The sequence below is a fragment of the Electrona antarctica genome, assembly GCF_951216825.1.
Source record: "Electrona antarctica genome assembly, contig: scaffold_175, whole genome shotgun sequence".
Lineage (NCBI taxonomy): Eukaryota > Metazoa > Chordata > Actinopteri > Myctophiformes > Myctophidae > Electrona > Electrona antarctica.
The window spans coordinates 35,001-53,350 of NW_027638594.1; the positions used below are offsets into that span (position 1 = coordinate 35,001).

Sequence of the window (18,350 nt, forward strand, 5' to 3'; positions counted from 1 at the left end):
TCAATATTAGCTTTTATTATTAAGAATACAGTCATTTCTGTTATGTTTGAACATTGGTGTATAATAGTTATTATTCTTATGAGTAGAAGCGATTTATTGGGAGTAGAAGGGGGATGTACAGGGGCTGTTATATTTACATTTATATTAAAGAGTGGGTGTGGCTATAATAAGCATTGGGTATCGTGTGCGCACATCTGGACTTCAGTTCTCCGTTGGTCCTGGGACGGTCGGTCGGTAGGTGAAAGTGCCCGTAAATGTTATTATAAGGATCAATGTCCACATTATACCTTTCTTGTGTAAATGTGTTAGTCGGTTGTATGTTCTGCGTTTAATGATTGTATTGTGTGCTTTCTTATTTCAACAGTAAAATTACCTGCTGCTACTACTATCGACAACAAAGCCAAGCTATCATAACTGTGCTATAAGCGACGTACAGACTGGTTGATTTTATTGTATAAACAGTATAGTTAGTGAATGTGTGTACGTGTGTGAGTGTGATATAAACAACAAAATACCATTTTCGTTGTGTTTGGTTTGTTACAAGTTGATTGAGTCGAGTAGTTTGCACTGTTGTGTCCAGGCCAGCGATCCATGTCAGAGGGAGATTGTTTAGTAAACATCTATTAAGCAATATTCTGAACAGTAATTTTACGGAGAACCAGTAATTTTACGAGGCACCAGTAATGTTACGAACCAGTAATATTACGATTGTCACTCCCATCACTCAAGAACGATCAAGTCAGTAGTTCTCTTTACTGGTAGTTTATTAGACCAACTTCAACGGTCATAAACCAACGTAAAACTGTGCAAAACACAGAAAACAAACAACGATCAGAAACCCATAAACATTTAACACATATGAAACACTTGAGAAAACAAAGCAAATACATGGAATTACCGTACCTCACTGGCAGCATAGTGCAGTGAAGGGAATGCTGCAGTAGGAGCCCAAAGAACACAACAAACAACTGTAACAAAAAACAATCCAATTAAACTCATGTTGAAACATAAAACACAACTCAAAAACAAAACTTGCGTTGACTGGACATTGAGACAACATACCTTGGCAGCGACACCACGCTCCTTACAAACAGCCCTCTCACGGAGGTGCAAACATGATCTGGGCTAGTGAGCTTCTACCAGGACATGACCATATATGGTAATTTACCGGAAATCACCTGTATTAGCTACTTCCGTTAACAAATCCATCAGAAACGCAAGTTCAAGGCAAATCTACATTATATTAATAAAGAATAGAAAAGATTACTCAAACTGACATTGTATGGCAGTTATACTCCCACCTTGACTTGGGACTACCAATCAACTTGCAACTTAATTCCTTTCCCCATTTGAAAAATCAATACTTCCCACTTCAAGCGTTTAACCATTTCCAAATGAATGTGTACAACAAACTTGAAGTATCCAATGACCTTGACCTTTGACACTTGTTTCAAACAAACTTGATGAAAACAAATTAACCTTTGCATAACATGAACAAAACAAAATCATGTAACAAAATAACCGTGGCCTGATATTTGATTACTCATCTTAAACTCTTTGTACATTACCTCTTTATCCAATTTAACTTCCTACTTACTGTTATCTTAATTCACATGCAATGTTTCTTACAGCACTAACTTGGTGGTATTTGTGTTCACTATTGAAGAACAAATATGGATGTGATCTGAATTTGCTCAAGTCATTCTTAAAGGTACATCTGAGACAGACCAGAGGGGGCCTTCAGGTCTTTACCTGTGAGGGCCACATTGACAAATCAAAGTTTAAACAAATAAACGTTATCAAAACAATTACCTTTCAAATCATGTACAATAAACCTTTGAGTGAAAATATAAACAAGAACCTTTACTGTCAAACAAAAGGATGAGCAATATGACCTTGTCAAACTAAAAGAAGCAGTGGGTTCTAAGGTCTTAGTCGGGTGGTCTGCCATTTTTCCTCCCACCGTAGCACATTTTAAAACCATCCTTTTTTTTCCTGATCTCCTTGAAGTTTGTTCTTTCCTTCCTTTTTGGTTTCCTCTTTCCTCTCCAGTTCCTTGCTTTATTTCCTTGATCCATCCTTCTTGGCTTCCTTGTGGTTGTAGGCCTTTTGTCTCTCTTGTTACCCGCTTGTTTCATGGGGCTCTTTGTGGACTTCTTCTGGCCTTCTTTAGCCAATACTTTCTTGGCAGCAGGCTTGGCTTTCTTCTGTGCTTTCTTGGTGGCTGCAGGCTTCGTTGCTGCCACCTTCTTGGGCTTCACAGCCACTGCAGGTTTCTTTGCCGCAACAGGCTTCTTCACCACTTCAGTCTCCTTGTTCACCTCGAAAAAGTCAGAAGCACTGGTGCCCTCAAGCTGAACCAGGGTGCCTTTAATGTCCAGGCCTTTGACAGTGGGTTCTGGTTGCCCAACAAGCTGCTTAGGTGTAGGCAGTAGAGCTTGTGTAACATGTAGCGTTTTAAGCTCCTCCAAACGCTTAAGTTCTAGCTTGATTTCCTCCTTACACTGTTCACTTGTAGCATGCTCTGCTTCCAATTGCTTTAACCTTTGTTTTTGTTGCTCTTGCTCTGCTATAATATGTATAAGTGCTTGTATGGCTGCTAATTCAACTGAAGCTTCATTTTGACAATTTAACTCTTGCTTTGTTCTTGCAATCTGGACATTTGCGTTATGTATAATATTCTTTGTGACCTGCACACACTTGGCCAACTTGTGACACAGGTCACTGCTAGGAGTATCAATTGCTTCATAAATGTCCTTTAAATTTTCTAAATCTCTTTCAACAGCATTTACATGGTCTTGGAGGCTATCAATTGGAGACTTGTTGACAACAACTTGTTTAGCTCTTTTTACTTGGCTTTTCCAGTGGGCATAAATGCAATCAAAGTCATACAACAACCTCTCTTGGCTTTGCAAGCTTTCCTTAAACTCAATTGGTTCCATATTGGACTGGTTGTACATATGTGCAGGTTCCTTGGCTTGTGACGGTTCCTTAAATGTCCCTTTCTTTTGACATTTTACCTTTTAACCAACACTTTTTAACCATACACCTTAAAGGTTTAAACCATTGTGAAGGTTCTTCTTGAGATGCCCTTGTATTCATTTGACATCTTTACCTTTAACCAACACACTTAACAGTTTAACCATAAACCATTTCCATAGTCCCATGAGTGTCAAATGGCATCTGCATTTAATTCAAACTACAAACAAAGCAGCACTTTAAAGCCCAAACTGCTTGACCATGACATGTTCCTTGATGCACTCTCATTTACATAACAATGGCGCGATTTCCTTTTCTTCTTATCCAAATGTCTCTTAATGTTCTTATGTTGGCACACTAGCACAGCACAGTCAGTTCCTTTACTCTTGAGTCTTCCTTTGAACTCGTGTGTAGTGCATTAACCTTTAGTCTTCCTGTTGAACAAACAAAACAGTGTGGTGTCCTTTAGCAAGTAGCATGTGTTCTCTGGGCACTAGGGTCTTTAAACGTCCACCGCGCTCCACGCAGCTCATTGGAACGGTGAGTGAGTCCAACGGACCGCTTGGTCTATCGGTTCGGCAGGGCTCCTGATTGCCGTCGGGTAGACCTCAGCGTCGGGTGAACTGGACTCGGCGTGGATCGGCGTTGAGTTGACTCCACGGAGGTGGAGTACTGCTCTGAGTTTTACTGTCACTCCCATCACTCAAGAACGATCAAGTCAGTAGTTCTCTTTACTGGTAGTTTATTAGACCAACTTCAACGGTCATAAACCAACGTAAAACTGTGCAAAACACAGAAAACAAACAACGATCAGAAACCCATAAACATTTAACACATATGAAACACTTGAGAAAACAAAGCAAATACATGGAATTACCGTACCTCACTGGCAGCATAGTGCAGTGAAGGGAATGCTGCAGTAGGAGCCCAAAGAACACAACAAACAACTGTAACAAAAAACAATCCAATTAAACTCATGTTGAAACATAAAACACAACTCAAAAACAAAACTTGCGTTGACTGGACATTGAGACAACATACCTTGGCAGCGACACCACGCTCCTTACAAACAGCCCTCTCACGGAGGTGCAAACATGATCTGGGCTAGTGAGCTTCTACCAGGACATGACCATATATGGTAATTTACCGGAAATCACCTGTATTAGCTACTTCCGTTAACAAATCCATCAGAAACGCAAGTTCAAGGCAAATCTACATTATATTAATAAAGAATAGAAAAGATTACTCAAACTGACATTGTATGGCAGTTATAACGATGGTACAGTAATTTTACAAGGGAACCCTGTGTCAAGTGATCACAGTGACAATCGTTAAGATTAGTATCAACCAGTCTGCAGTCGTGCGTCCGTGTACGGTGGAAAAGCTATGCTAGCGAGCGTTAGCCTTTGATGAAGAGGAAGGTGGAGACGAACGTCAACATAAACGCCGTGCCAGCCCGAAAATAATCGGTGTGTTGGATCGGACTGTTTGAGGGACTTCCAAGCTCCACGAACCTGAACCAAGAAGCTCGTTTGTTGTGCACCGAGGACGAGACGTGTGATGAGGAAGGGTGTCAGTCAACTCACGTGAAGAGTGAGGAAGACTCCAACCACGAGGCTTCGATCAGACAACGCAAAGACGTCGAGCTCAGATTGCACCACACCTAATACATCATGTGAAATGTGTTATATGCTTGTGTGTACTGGGATAGGATCAAAGAAGCTATCATTGCATTTGACGAGGCAAGCTACTATTGCTAGCATAAGCTAAAGTGCATTTATCTGCTGTGGCATTGTTATTGTTGAAATTGACTTTGAGTGCATTAACGGTGTAGGCCACTAGGCGTCACTGTTGCCTTTGGTAAGGACTGTACATGCGCACCAGTGCACAAAGAGACTTTACAAGGAGAGTCAATAAGATAACTGACAATTTGGACCTGTTAAGTGGAGAAGAGCTACTTAATGAACAGAGGGGACTTCAGATGGCATATGATGTGTTCTGGGGAGTTAATGATGACTATCTAGATGCCATGGAGGAGGATGCAGACACCGACCATCAAAAGGAGATTGCAGATGTTAAAGGTAAAGGAGAGGGCTGTCGCCAAAAGTACAGAGACACTATGCTGCAACTCAAAACCACAGTATGGAGAGACAATGTGTCGGTCCAGTTTGAGAAAGCCAAAATTAGACTAGATGGTGAATTTGAGAATGCCAAAGGTCTTGAGCAAAGTGAGCTCACATCAAATCAGTGTGAGGAGATGTGTGAACTGTTGAACACCACTGCCACAGACCTTGAGCTCATAGTGGACAAGTGGGCCCCTTTCGTTCCCAAGGAGGAGGGTGCTACTTTACGGGAGAGCATCAAAGACTATGACCGTGAGTTAAAAGCGCGTATCCGCACATTGAAACGCCAAGTGCGTAAGTTAGGAAGTGAAGGAAGTGACATTTTTGAGGATACTTTTGACAAATACGCAGAGGTCCTGGACCACACTTCACCTGCTAATGAAGGGCAGGGTAAAGCCATGGACACCGGCCAAAGCAAAGCGCCAGCCACTGGCGGGACTTCAGGTGAGCAGGACGACCATCTTGACGGTGCGCTGGGGGGAGGTACTGCGCTGGTTAATCCCCCAGGCCTGTCACGGTTTCCATCGCTGCAGGACGCGAGTGTGAAGAGAGAAGCGCGAGTTACGTCGAGCAGTGGTGGAGTGAGGCGGGTGAGTGCTGGGCCTGGTGCCGTGCCAGGCGCTTCCTTCCCAATAGGAGGGGTGGTGGCGCCACGGCTAACATTGGCTCCTCTGAGTCTACCAAAGTTCCATGGAGATAGGAGGAACTATTTTCGCTGGAAAGAAAATTGGATTAAGCTGCAGAACCTGGCTGAGCCATCAGGTTTACCAGAATTAAAGTTATTTCATTTGCTGGACAGTCTCGGGGAAGCGGTTAAGACTGAACTCAGGCTTGAGTATTACCGGGATGTGGAGGACGTTTTCCGTGCATTGGATGATCGATATGGGGATGTGTCGCTGATTGCTGATGACATTGTCATGGAGCTGCAGGAGATGCCAGCAGTGCGTGGAAATCAGCCAAGAGAGACTTTGCAATTGATTCAGAAAGTGGAACGAGCTTTGGATGACCTGACATCATTGCAGTGTGCAGGGGCTATCAACAATCCGTTGGTGGTCCGTGCACTGGAGAGCAAGTTACCACACGATTTGCAAACACGGTGGCTTGTATTTCAGTCTGACCCAATGAACAGGGTCACCGTGTTGAACAGGTTTAGTGGACTGTTACATTTTCTACGCTGTCAGAAGACGGTCCTTACGCGGCAGGAGCAGTTGCAGGCTAAGCGACCGGACAGTGCCAGGGCGGGTGAGCCGCAGCCTCGCAGCAAGCCAACTGGAGATAAACCACAAGAGCGGCGGGCATTTACCAGGGCGACAGCAAGCGAGGAGGACTCATCTCGGAGGTCCTGTGATGTGTGCGGGGAAGGAGGCCATGCAGGCCGCTTGTACCGATGCAAGGCCTTTAGGAGGGCTAGTGCTTCACAAAAGAGAGCTCAGGCAAAAGAAACCAATGCTTGTTGTATGTGTTTGGATGTACATTATGGGGAGTGCAAAAGGGACTTTTTATGCAGAAAGGAGGAATGCAAAAGAGAAGGCCCTGCTGACCACCACTACATGCTGTGCCAGAGACCACGAGCTGATAAAGGCACTGCACCAAGGGGCACAGCATCTAACGCCACTGTTGGCGAGGAGACTGCAATGGAGGGAAGACTGGTGGACAAAGAGCCACAGGCTCTAGCTGCGAAGGAAGAGAGTCTTGTCGCTGAGATAAGTCTCCTGAAGAGGCAGTTAGCTGAGTTAAAGCAGACCAACACACACAAAGTGTCTACGACAGTGTGTGCAGGTGGAGATGGACCAAAGGAGCTCCCGGCTCTTTTAATGGTGGTTCCTGTGTTATCTCGTGGGACCTGGTTGAATACACTGATTGATCCAGCCTCTGACACAAATTTCATTACTCACCAGGCAGCAAACAGTTTGAGGCTTGTGGGTGAGCCTGTCACTCTTATGATGCGTGGGGTGGGTAGTGTGGAGACTAGGGTAGAGTCAACAAAGTACTGTGTGTGCGTGAAAGCGGCATTACAGAGAGAAAATCCACAGAACCTGATGGACCATGAGATGGTCTGCTATGGACTGGACAAGATTGCCAGCCTCACCGCTGTAGACGGGAAGGAATTGGCAAAGTTTTTTCGAGGCGCTGTGAAGCCTAAGGAACTACACCGCAAAGCAGAAGTGGAGATGCTCATTAGTGCAACTGAAGGTCGGCTTATCCCCCAGCGAGTGGCGGTGAGAGGCGATCTGATATTATGGAACGGTCCTCTTGGGAAAACTGTAAGCGGCCGGCATCCAGAGCTCATTGGGAGCATGGGGTCTACAGGACACCAAGCCTCGACTCACGTTGCATGGTCCATGATGGCAGGGGCCGTGAGGGTCGAGGTCCCTCAGTGCTGCCCGGAGTGGGGTGTCGACAAGCCCGCTGGATATACTGCTCCGGTGGATGTGTGTGAAGCTGCCCGTGCACCGCAGGGCGTCAGCCCTGTGAAGGTAAAGAGCGTCGCCGTGAGCAGTGAGTCCCTCAGCAGCCCCCTGGGACTAAGTGTGATGTTGGCGGGGGTTGAGGCTGTGCTAAACACCAGGGGTTTTCAGCTCAGCTCTTGGATGCAGTTTGGCCACAGTGGGAGGAGCGGAGATGAGACCCGGAATGCCAACCAGATGGTGAGTTGCTGGGGCCAGACGTTTCCTGTGACTGACTGGGGGCAGAGAGGGTCTGGGATCCTAATCAGACCAGATGGAGAGAGGCTGCAGGGGAAAGCATTCTCGGCGGTTTACAGCGGAGAAAGTGGATTCTCGCCAGCTGCGGCTGCGAGGGTTTCATCAACGCCACTGGACGGCGGGACGAAGAGGCTCTGCAGAGCCGCGGAGAACGATTGTGCGCATTCCTGGTTGCCCGGTGAGACCGGCGGTCATGAACAGTGGGAGGCGCTGCTCACGGCTGAGGACCGTGAGACTCGTTACTCTGACATGCTGTTCCTTCCTTTTGACCGTGGGGGGATGGAAGGAACATTTGCAGGTGTGGAGCGCCGTGCGAGGCGTTTGCGTGAAGGCCCACCTGGGTCTACTCATCGGCTGGGACCAGTCGGTGGGGTCATCTATCAACCTCCTTAAACGTGGAGGGGTTGGTACTTTAACCTGGGCCAACAAAAAGCCTCATTGAGAAATACCCAAACAGACTATTTGACTTTGTGTGTTTTTTCCCATTATGATAAGCGGGTGTTCCTCTGTGAGGTGGCTGTTTAGTTAGTAAATGTTTACTATATATTCGGGTTTGGAGTGAAGTTTATATTTTCTATATTATTGCAAGTACTTTTTGAAGTTAACATTTTTTTAAGAGTGCAGTCTAAGACGTTTATTTCTGTGCAGCCGATTTAGGTACATGTTTATTAGATATGAGTGTGTGACCTCCTTCGTGTATTTCACTCGTAGCTCAAGTGGGAGGTGTGGTGTTTACCTGTGAGAAACATTTTTTATATTTAAGCTGACAGCATTTGACCTGTGTGTAAAGCGGTGATGCACCCTAGAGGTAGGTGGAGAGCATCACATCTCTTGCCTCATCGATCGAGGTCTTGTATCAGCTATCAATATTAGCTTTTATTATTAAGAATACAGTCATTTCTGTTATGTTTGAACATTGGTGTATAATAGTTATTATTCTTATGAGTAGAAGCGATTTATTGGGAGTAGAAGGGGGATGTACAGGGGCTGTTATATTTACATTTATATTAAAGAGTGGGTGTGGCTATAATAAGCATTGGGTATCGTGTGCGCACATCTGGACTTCAGTTCTCCGTTGGTCCTGGGACGGTCGGTCGGTAGGTGAAAGTGCCCGTAAATGTTATTATAAGGATCAATGTCCACATTATACCTTTCTTGTGTAAATGTGTTAGTCGGTTGTATGTTCTGCGTTTAATGATTGTATTGTGTGTTTTCTTATTTCAACAGTAAAATTACCTGCTGCTACTACTATCGACAACAAAGCCAAGCTATCATAACTGTGCTATAAGCGACGTACAGACTGGTTGATTTTATTGTATAAACAGTATAGTTAGTGAATGTGTGTACGTGTGTGAGTGTGATATAAACAACAAAATACCATTTTCGTTGTGTTTGGTTTGTTACAAGTTGATTGAGTCGAGTAGTTTGCACTGTTGTGTCCAGGCCAGCGATCCATGTCAGAGGGAGATTGTTTAGTAAACATCTATTAAGCAATATTCTGAACAAACATGTTTGGGTGGTCAACCCTCTTCACCCAAAACTGCAACATGTTTGGGTGGTCAACCTCTTCACCCAAAACTGCAACATGTTTGGGTGGTCAACCCTCTTCACCCAAAACTGCAACATGTTTGGGTGGTCAACCCTCTTCACCCAAAACTGCAACATGTTTGGGTGGTCAACCCTCTTCACCCAAAACTGCAACATGTTTGGGTGGTCAACCTCTTCACCCAAAACTGCAACATGTTTGGGTGGTCAACCCTCTTCACCCAAAACTGCAACATGTTTGGGTGGTCAACCCTCTTCACCCAAAACTGCAACATGTTTGGGTGGTCAACCCTCTTCACCCAAAACTGCAACATGTTTGGGTGGTCAACCCTCTTCACCCAAAACTGCAACATGTTTGGGTGGTCAACCCTCTTCACCCAAAACTGCAACATGTTTGGGTGGTCAACCCTCTTCACCCAAAACTGCAACATGTTTGGGTGGTCAACCCTCTTCACCCAAAACTGCAACATGTTTGGGGGGTCAACCCTCTTCACCCAAAACTGCAACATGTTTGGGTGGTCAACCCTCTTCACCCAAAACTGCAACATGTTTGGGTGGTCAACCCTCTTCACCCAAAACTGCAACATGTTTGGGTGGTCAACCCTCTTCACCCAAAACTGCAACATGTTTGGGTGGTCAACCCTCTTCACCCAAAACTGCAACATGTTTGGGTGGTCAACCCTCTTCACCCAAAACTGCAACATGTTTGGGTGGTCAACCCTCTTCACCCAAAACTGCAACATGTTTGGGTGGTCAACCCTCTTCACCCAAAACTGCAACATGTTTGGGTGGTCAACCCTCTTCACCCAAAACTGCAACATGTTTGGGTGGTCAACCCTCTTCACCCAAAACTGCAACATGTTTGGGTGGTCAACCCTCTTCACCCAAAACTGCAACATGTTTGGGTGGTCAACCTCTTCACCGAACACTGGAAAATGAATAGTCCTTAAAGGTCAGGTTTCTCTCTAGGTGTCGCTCCCGACCGCATCACTGCCGTGCCGATAATCACGGTAAAGCACAGCCTCTCGTGTAATATTGCTTATAATTGTATTAACCTCTGCAATAGCAATTAACCTCCCAACGTTACCACGGTGTAAACAAACCTCAAATCACCACGACAGCAGATGAGCGCTCCGTGACCTGCGCTGACCTTTCCCCGGGTCACTCATTTAGCTAGCAGCGCTGACTGCAGCCTCACCTCCGTCATCACCCATCGATGTTGACTGTTTAATCTTAAACAAACATACAGCTCTGCTGACGAAGCTCAAAACAGCAAAAACAGTATTTACTGTCATTTGATTGATTACGTCAGATCGCTAATTTCACCATCGTCTGGATTTTCTTTTTTTTAATTATTGTTTATTGTTGTGTGTTGTTTCGAAAATATTGAACCAATGGAAAGTAGTAAAAAACGCATTGGACAAAACCTCTTAACTCTTAACTAACTAACTCCACCACCTCTCCCCCTCTCATGCACGTAATTGACAATATATAAAGTCACAACACAAACTATGATGATGCAGTATTGCTTTGTTTTCAAAATATAAGGTTTTCTTAATTTCCTGAAAAATGTTTATTTTTCGTATCCTAAAAAATGAACATTTTGGAGTTAGGTGGTTTCTTCCCGACAGCAGAGATATGCAAGTTACATTAGTCCAGAGAAGTTGCAAATGCATCCATGCGCCCCGCCTACTACATTGACGATGGTAGTTACAACTGAGCAGTTTAACGTCATGCCGCATGTCCAAAAAATGTATAGTTACTGCACTTGTCTTTGGCTTCGTTCCAGTATGAACGTGGTTCAGTCTCTGTCCGTCCGTCTCCCTGCAGGCCTGAGCATCCGTCAGGGCTGTATAAATGTCTCATTCTCTCTCCCTGCAGGTCTGACCATCAGTCTGGGCCATATATGTCAAACTCAAGGCCCGGGGGCCAAATCAGGCCCGTGGATGAATTATCTTTGGCCCGCGGGATGATATTTAATTAGTATTAGAACTGGCCCTCTGGTATATTGCACGGACCACCATAATACTACAAGTCCGACAATTCACTGCGAGTGCATTGGCACATATCACATACTATGAAATCAGTACTTGGTGAGGATCATAGAACAGGAAACTGAACTTAATAATAATGCATTTTCAGTTTTAAATGCATTTACTTTTTTGCTGTTTGCCTGGGACGTCCTCATGACCGCGGTGCCCGTGTGTTGAAACACAGTCCGGCCCTCGACCTCGACCGATTTATTTATTTTGGCCCACTGTGTATTTGAGTTTGACATCCCTGGTCTGGGCTGTATAAATGTCTCATTCTCTCTCCCTGCAGGTCTGAGCAACATCATCGGCATCATCGTCTACATCTCCAGCAACGCGGGCGACCCCAACGACAAGCGCGACGACGACAAGAAGTCCACGTACTCGTACGGCTGGAGCTTCTACTTCGGCGCGCTGTCCTTCATCGTGGCCGAGGCGGTGGCCGTGCTCGCCGTCAACATCTACATCGAGAGGAACAAGGAGTTCCGCTGGCGCGCGCGCCGCGACTTCCTGCGCGCGCTCTCCTCCTCCGCCGCCTCGCCGTACGCGCGCATGCCCAGCTTCCGCTACCGCCGCCGGCGCAGGAACAACGACACGTCGCGCTCCAGCTCGCACTCCACCGAGGAGGGGGGGCCGGCGTCTGGGCCGGGCTCGCCGGGGAAGGGCGGCGTCGGCGAGCTGTCCATGTACGCCATCGCCCGGGACAGCATGGCGACGGAGAACGCCTACGGCCCCGACGAGCACGAGGCGGCGGCGGCCGCCGACTTCCTCCAGGTGCGCAACTGCTTCGCCAACGACCTGAAGGACGGCGGCGGGGCCAATCGGAGGACCACGCCCGTGTGAGCAGCGCCGAAACCCCTGAGCCCCTCCTGAGCTCTGCTATTGGCTGGATTGAAACCCCTGAGCCCCTCCTGAGCTCTGCTATTGGCTGGATTGAAAAGGGACGATGCGGGGCATCTCTCTTGCGGGGCGGATCCGAATGTCCCAGTTTTAAGGAACCCGATAAACCATTGTGTGTTTTAAGGAACCCGATAAACCATTGTGTGTGTGGGGTTTTTTTTATGCGGGTGGTGCGCAAAGTGGGGTCCTCACTGGCAACATGATTGACAGTTGGGTAACCAAATGGACCCTTGCCGTCTGTAACTCTGACTAAATGAGAGTGAGCCAATGGAAAACCAAACATGAATACAAAAAAATATGTGTGAGTGCTGCCTTTAAACTGCCTTGCTTTTATAGAGCGGCGAGGCAACGTTAGAGTTGCTGTTGTCTGTGATGTAGAATCCCGCCCATTTTTCCTAGACAAGTAAAGTTATTTTTTTCTAAAATAGAAACTGTACAAGCTACTATTTTGCTCCGTGATCATTGATACAAATCGTTAAATCTAAAACAGTGGTTTTCAACCAGTGGTTCCTTGAGGAGGTTCCAGGTGGTCCCCAGCTAAATGATGGAGAGTTGATAACCAAATGGACCCATGTAGATCTTTAACTCTTGAGAGCGTACAATGAAACCAAACGGGTCCATTATCCGTAGAATAATTGTTATTTTGATCAACGTTTGCTTGTTATCTCTCCTAATGGTACCAACATCAATACAACCTGTTATCTCTCCTAATGGTACCAACATCAATACAACCTGTTATCTCTCCTAATGGTACCAACATCAATACAACCTGTTATCTCTCCTAATGGTACCAACATCAATACAACCTGTTATCTCTCCTAATGGTACCAACATCAATACAACCTGTTATCTCTCCTAATGGTACCAACATCAATACAGCCTGTTATATCTCCTAATGGTACCAACATCAATACAGCCTGTTATCTCTCCTAATGGTACCAACATCAATACAGCCTGTTATCTCTCCTAATGGTACCAACATCAATACAGCCTGTTATCTCTCCTAATGGTACCAACATCAATACAGCCTGTTATCTCTCGAGTCCTAATGGTACCAACATCAATGCAACCTGTTATCTCGAACATCGTATAGTGCCGGGGGTTCACGAGCCTTCATAGCGATCACAACTAAACATCGTATAGTGCCAGGGGTTCACAAGCCTTCATAGCTATCACAACTAAACATCGTATAGTGCCGGGGGTTCACCAGCCTTCATAGCGATCACAACAACACCTTATTACGTACGGGGGGAAACTTGAGTGTCTGTTCTCTAATTAATTAGCAACGTGCCAATCAACAGCATTCTACCTGTAAATGATGAAACGAAGGTGCTCAATGACATGTTTCCTTTCCGTATCAACCAGCCTCCCATCCGTGCGTGCAGTTGTTATCCAGCGCAGCGTCATCAGCAGATTTTTTTTGAAGTGTCTTGAAAAAAGTATCAATTTAAACTTAGGTTGCCGAATTTACGTACTTGTTGGAACAGGGACTCTTCATCCTCAGAACGAGGTCTTTCAGAATGATTGAAGGTCTTTAATATGCTGTAAAGAAATGTGAAATATGTTTTACAAATCTGTACATAATAGCCAGCACTCCAAAGTCTGGTTCTGGTAGGCCTACTCGTGACGTGTTTCGACGTCAAGCCTTTCTTCGCGCTGTGACGCCTAAGCGTGTCTGCTGTCCGTGCTTTAAGAGTAGGGATGTACCGATACACTTTTTTCGTTCCTGATCCGATCCCGATACCACAATGTTGGTGTTAGCCGATATCGAATACAGATACCATGTGATCTTGTGTTGTGTTTATAGCTATCTAGCTATATATGTCGTGTTGTGCTTATAGCAGACTCCTCACTCAGATGTGCACTTGCACTTTGGGCAACTCGAAAGCAAACTCCACATGATGCCCCAACATTTTATTTACCTGTCAACCCCTTACCCCTGTATTTGCAGATACCGATGACCGATGACCCGATATGACAAATAAGGGCCAATGCCGATACTTGTCCGATACCAATACAGTATCGGAGATCTCTAATTAAGAGTAATATCAGAAGGTAGAGACTGATATTATCAAGTTGGAAATGCATGCCCCACCCATATATTCTGTGTCCCTTTTCTCAATACATGGACCCTGGCAGGCCAGCTTATGGAGTTATGTGTCAGGCATGCCCAAATATGGAGTGATGTGATGGCAGAACAGGCCAGCTCCATATATGGACCCTGGGCAGTGGGCACAGTGGGCATAGGGCCCCTGTCCAGAGCCCGGGCATATAGGGCCCCTGTCCAGAGCCCGGGCAGATAGGGCCCCTGTCCAGAGCCCGGGCAGATAGGGCCCCTGTCCAGAGCCCGGGCAGATAGGGCCCCTGTCCAGAGCCCGGGCAGATAGGACCCCTGTCCAGAGCCCGGGCAGAGGCCTTTTGTGGTGGTTCTGCATGGGCAACCGTGGCACGCCACACCGGCCACGCGCACTCCTGTGGTGGTGTGGAACGCGTGCGTCGTGCTCCATCCCGCAATCACAGCGACCTTCACTCCATTGCCGCCTGTGTACATGGTTTGACTAGACACTCCCAGCCACATCCTTGGCCTGTGCCTGCCGCCATTCCATGTCGCCACAGGGCTTCTTGGGGGTGGGGGAAGGTAGGGGGGGGGGGGGGATTAAGGTGAAGGTGTGGGTGCGCAGTCCTCACTTCCACCATCTTCGCTCCAACCAGGTGGACTTCCAGTGGAATGAGAAACCCATGACGACCTTCAATCTGGCTGGAGTTGCTGCCGGTGATCCGGTATTTTGGACTCCGCCTGTGCCTGTCCCCATGTGCAGATTTTATTTCGGGGTTTACTCCCCTAGCCAAAGCACCCTCCCAGGTTTACCCACATGGCAGTGGGGCAGTGGTGTGTTGGTGGGGCCCACTGCTGCCCGGCGATCCCCTTCCACACACACACACACACACACACACACACACACACACACACACACACACACACACACACACACACACACACACACACACACACACACACACACACACAGAGACTTGACTTGATAATATGGGACCTCCCTAACAGAAGGAGGATGAAGTGCTGGCTATTATTTTCGTATAACTTTGTGAGCCGTATACTGTACTGTACTGTACACCATGTGAGCCGTATACTGTACTGTACTGTACACCATGTGAGCCGTATACTGTACTGTACTGTACACCATGTGAGCCGTATACTGTACTGTACACCATGTGAGCCGTATACTGTACTGTACTGTACTGTACACCATGTGAGCCGTATACTGTACTGTACTGTACACCATGTGAGCCGTATACTGTACTGTACTGTACACCATGTGAGCCGTATACTGTACTGTACTGTACACCATGTGAGCCGTATACTGTACTGTACTGTACACCATGTGAGCCGTATACTGTACTGTACTGTACACCATGTGAGCCGTATACTGTACTGTACTGTACACCATGTGAGCCGTATACTGTACTGTACTGTACACCATGTGAGCCGTATACTGTACTGTACACCATGTGAGCCGTATACTGTACTGTACACCATGTGAGCCGTATACTGTACTGTACACCATGTGAGCCGTATACTGTACTGTACTGTACTGTACACCATGTGAGCCGTATACTGTACTGTACTGTACTGTACTGTACACCATGTGAGCCGTATACTGTACTGTACACCATGTGAGCCGTATACTGTACTGTACTGTACACCATGTGAGCCGTATACTGTACTGTACTGTACACCATGTGAGCCGTATACTGTACTGTACACCATGTGAGCCGTATACTGTACTGTACACCATGTGAGCCGTATACTGTACTGTACACCATGTGAGCCGTATACTGTACTGTACTGTACTGTACACCATGTGAGCCGTATACTGTACTGTACTGTACTGTACACCATGTGAGCCGTATACTGTACTGTACACCATGTGAGCCGTATACTGTACTGTACTGTACACCATGTGGGCCGTATACTGTACTGTACTGTACTGTACACCATGTGAGCCGTATACTGTACTGTACACCATGTGAGCCGTATACTGTACTGTACACCATGTGGGCCGTATACTGTACTGTACTGTACTGTACTGTACACCATGTGAGCCGTATACTGTACTGTACACCATGTGAGCCGTATACTGTACTGTACACCATGTGGGCCGTATACTGTACTGTACACCATGTGGGCCGTATACTGTACTGTACACCATGTGAGCCGTATACTGTACTGTACACCATGTGGGCCATATACTGTACTGTACTGTACACCATGTGAGCCGTATACTGTACTGTACACCATGTGAGCCGTATACTGTACTGTACACCATGTGGGCCGTATACTGTACTGTACACCATGTGGGCCGTATACTGTACTGTACTGTACACCATGTGAGCCGTATACTGTACTGTACTGTACACCATGTGAGCCGTATACTGTACTGTACACAATGTGAGCCGTATACTGTACTGTACACCATGTGAGCCGTATACTGTACTGTACTGTACACCATGTGAGCCGTATACTGTACTGTACTGTACACCATGTGAGCCGTATACTGTACTGTACACCATGTGAGCCGTATACTGTACTGTACACCATGTGGGCCGTATACTGTACTGTACACCATGTGAGCCGTATACTGTACTGTACACCATGTGAGCCGTATACTGTACTGTACTGTACACCATGTGGGCCGTATACTGTACTGTACACCATGTGAGCCGTATACTGTACTGTACACCATGTGAGCCGTATACTGTACTGTACACCATGTGAGCCGTATACTGTACTGTACACCATGTGGGCCGTATACTGTACTGTACTGTACACCATGTGGGCCGTATACTGTACTGTACACCATGTGGGCCGTATACTGTACTGTACACCATGTGAGCCGTATACTGTACTGTACTGTACACCATGTGAGCCGTATACTGTACTGTACTGTACACCATGTGAGCCGTATACTGTACTGTACTGTACACCATGTGAGCCGTATACTGTACTGTACTGTACACCATGTGAGCCGTATACTGTACTGTACACCATGTGAGCCGTATACTGTACTGTACTGTACACCATGTGAGCCGTATACTATACTGTACACCATGTGAGCCGTATACTGTACTGTACTGTACACCATGTGAGCCGTATACTGTACTGTACTGTACACCATGTGAGCCGTATACTGTACTGTACACCATGTGAGCCGTATACTGTACTGTACACCATGTGAGCCGTATACTGTACTGTACTGTACACCATGTGGGCCGTATACTGTACTGTACACCATGTGAGCCGTATACTGTACTGTACACCATGTGAGCCGTATACTGTACTGTACACCATGTGAGCCGTATACTGTACTGTACACCATGTGAGCCGTATACTGTACTATACTGTACACCATGTGGGCCGTATACTGTACTGTACACCATGTGAGCCGTATACTGTACTGTACACCATGTGAGCCGTATACTGTACTGTACACCATGTGAGCCGTATACTGTACTGTACACCATGTGAGCCGTATACTGTACTGTACTGTACACCATGTGAGCCGTATACTGTACTGTACTGTACACCATGTGAGCCATATACTGTACTGTACTGTACACCATGTGAGCCGTATACTGTACTGTACACCATGTGGGCCGTATACTGTACTGTACACCATGTGGGCCGTATACTGTACTGTACACCATGTGAGCCGTATACTGTACTGTACTGTACACCATGTGGGCCGTATACTGTACTGTACACCATGTGAGCCGTATACTGTACTGTACTGTACACCATGTGAGCCGTATACTGTACTGTACTGTACACCATGTGAGCCGTATACTGTACTGTACTGTACACCATGTGGGCCGTATACTGTACTGTACACCATGTGAGCCGTATACTGTACTGTACTGTACACCATGTGGGCCGTATACTGTACTGTACACCATGTGAGCCGTATACTGTACTGTACACCATGTGAGCCGTATACTGTACTGTACTGTACACCATGTGAGCCGTATACTGTACTGTACTGTACACCATG

The 18,350-nt window shown here is 46.4% G+C and overlaps 1 protein-coding gene across 1 annotated transcript in view; it reads left to right on the forward strand.

Moving 5' to 3' along the window:
- The window catches only part of LOC306917911 (voltage-dependent calcium channel gamma-4 subunit-like), a gene marked incomplete at both ends in the record, with an annotated part of 19,721 nt that extends 7,496 nt beyond the window's left edge, over window positions 1-12,225 (forward strand). Inside the window, one exon of the mRNA XM_079530809.1 lies at window positions 11,675-12,225. Within this exon, the coding sequence (XP_079386935.1) occupies window positions 11,675-12,225 (551 nt within the window). The remainder of the gene's footprint in view (window positions 1-11,674) is intronic.
- Between the last annotated feature and the right edge of the window lie 6,125 nt (window positions 12,226-18,350).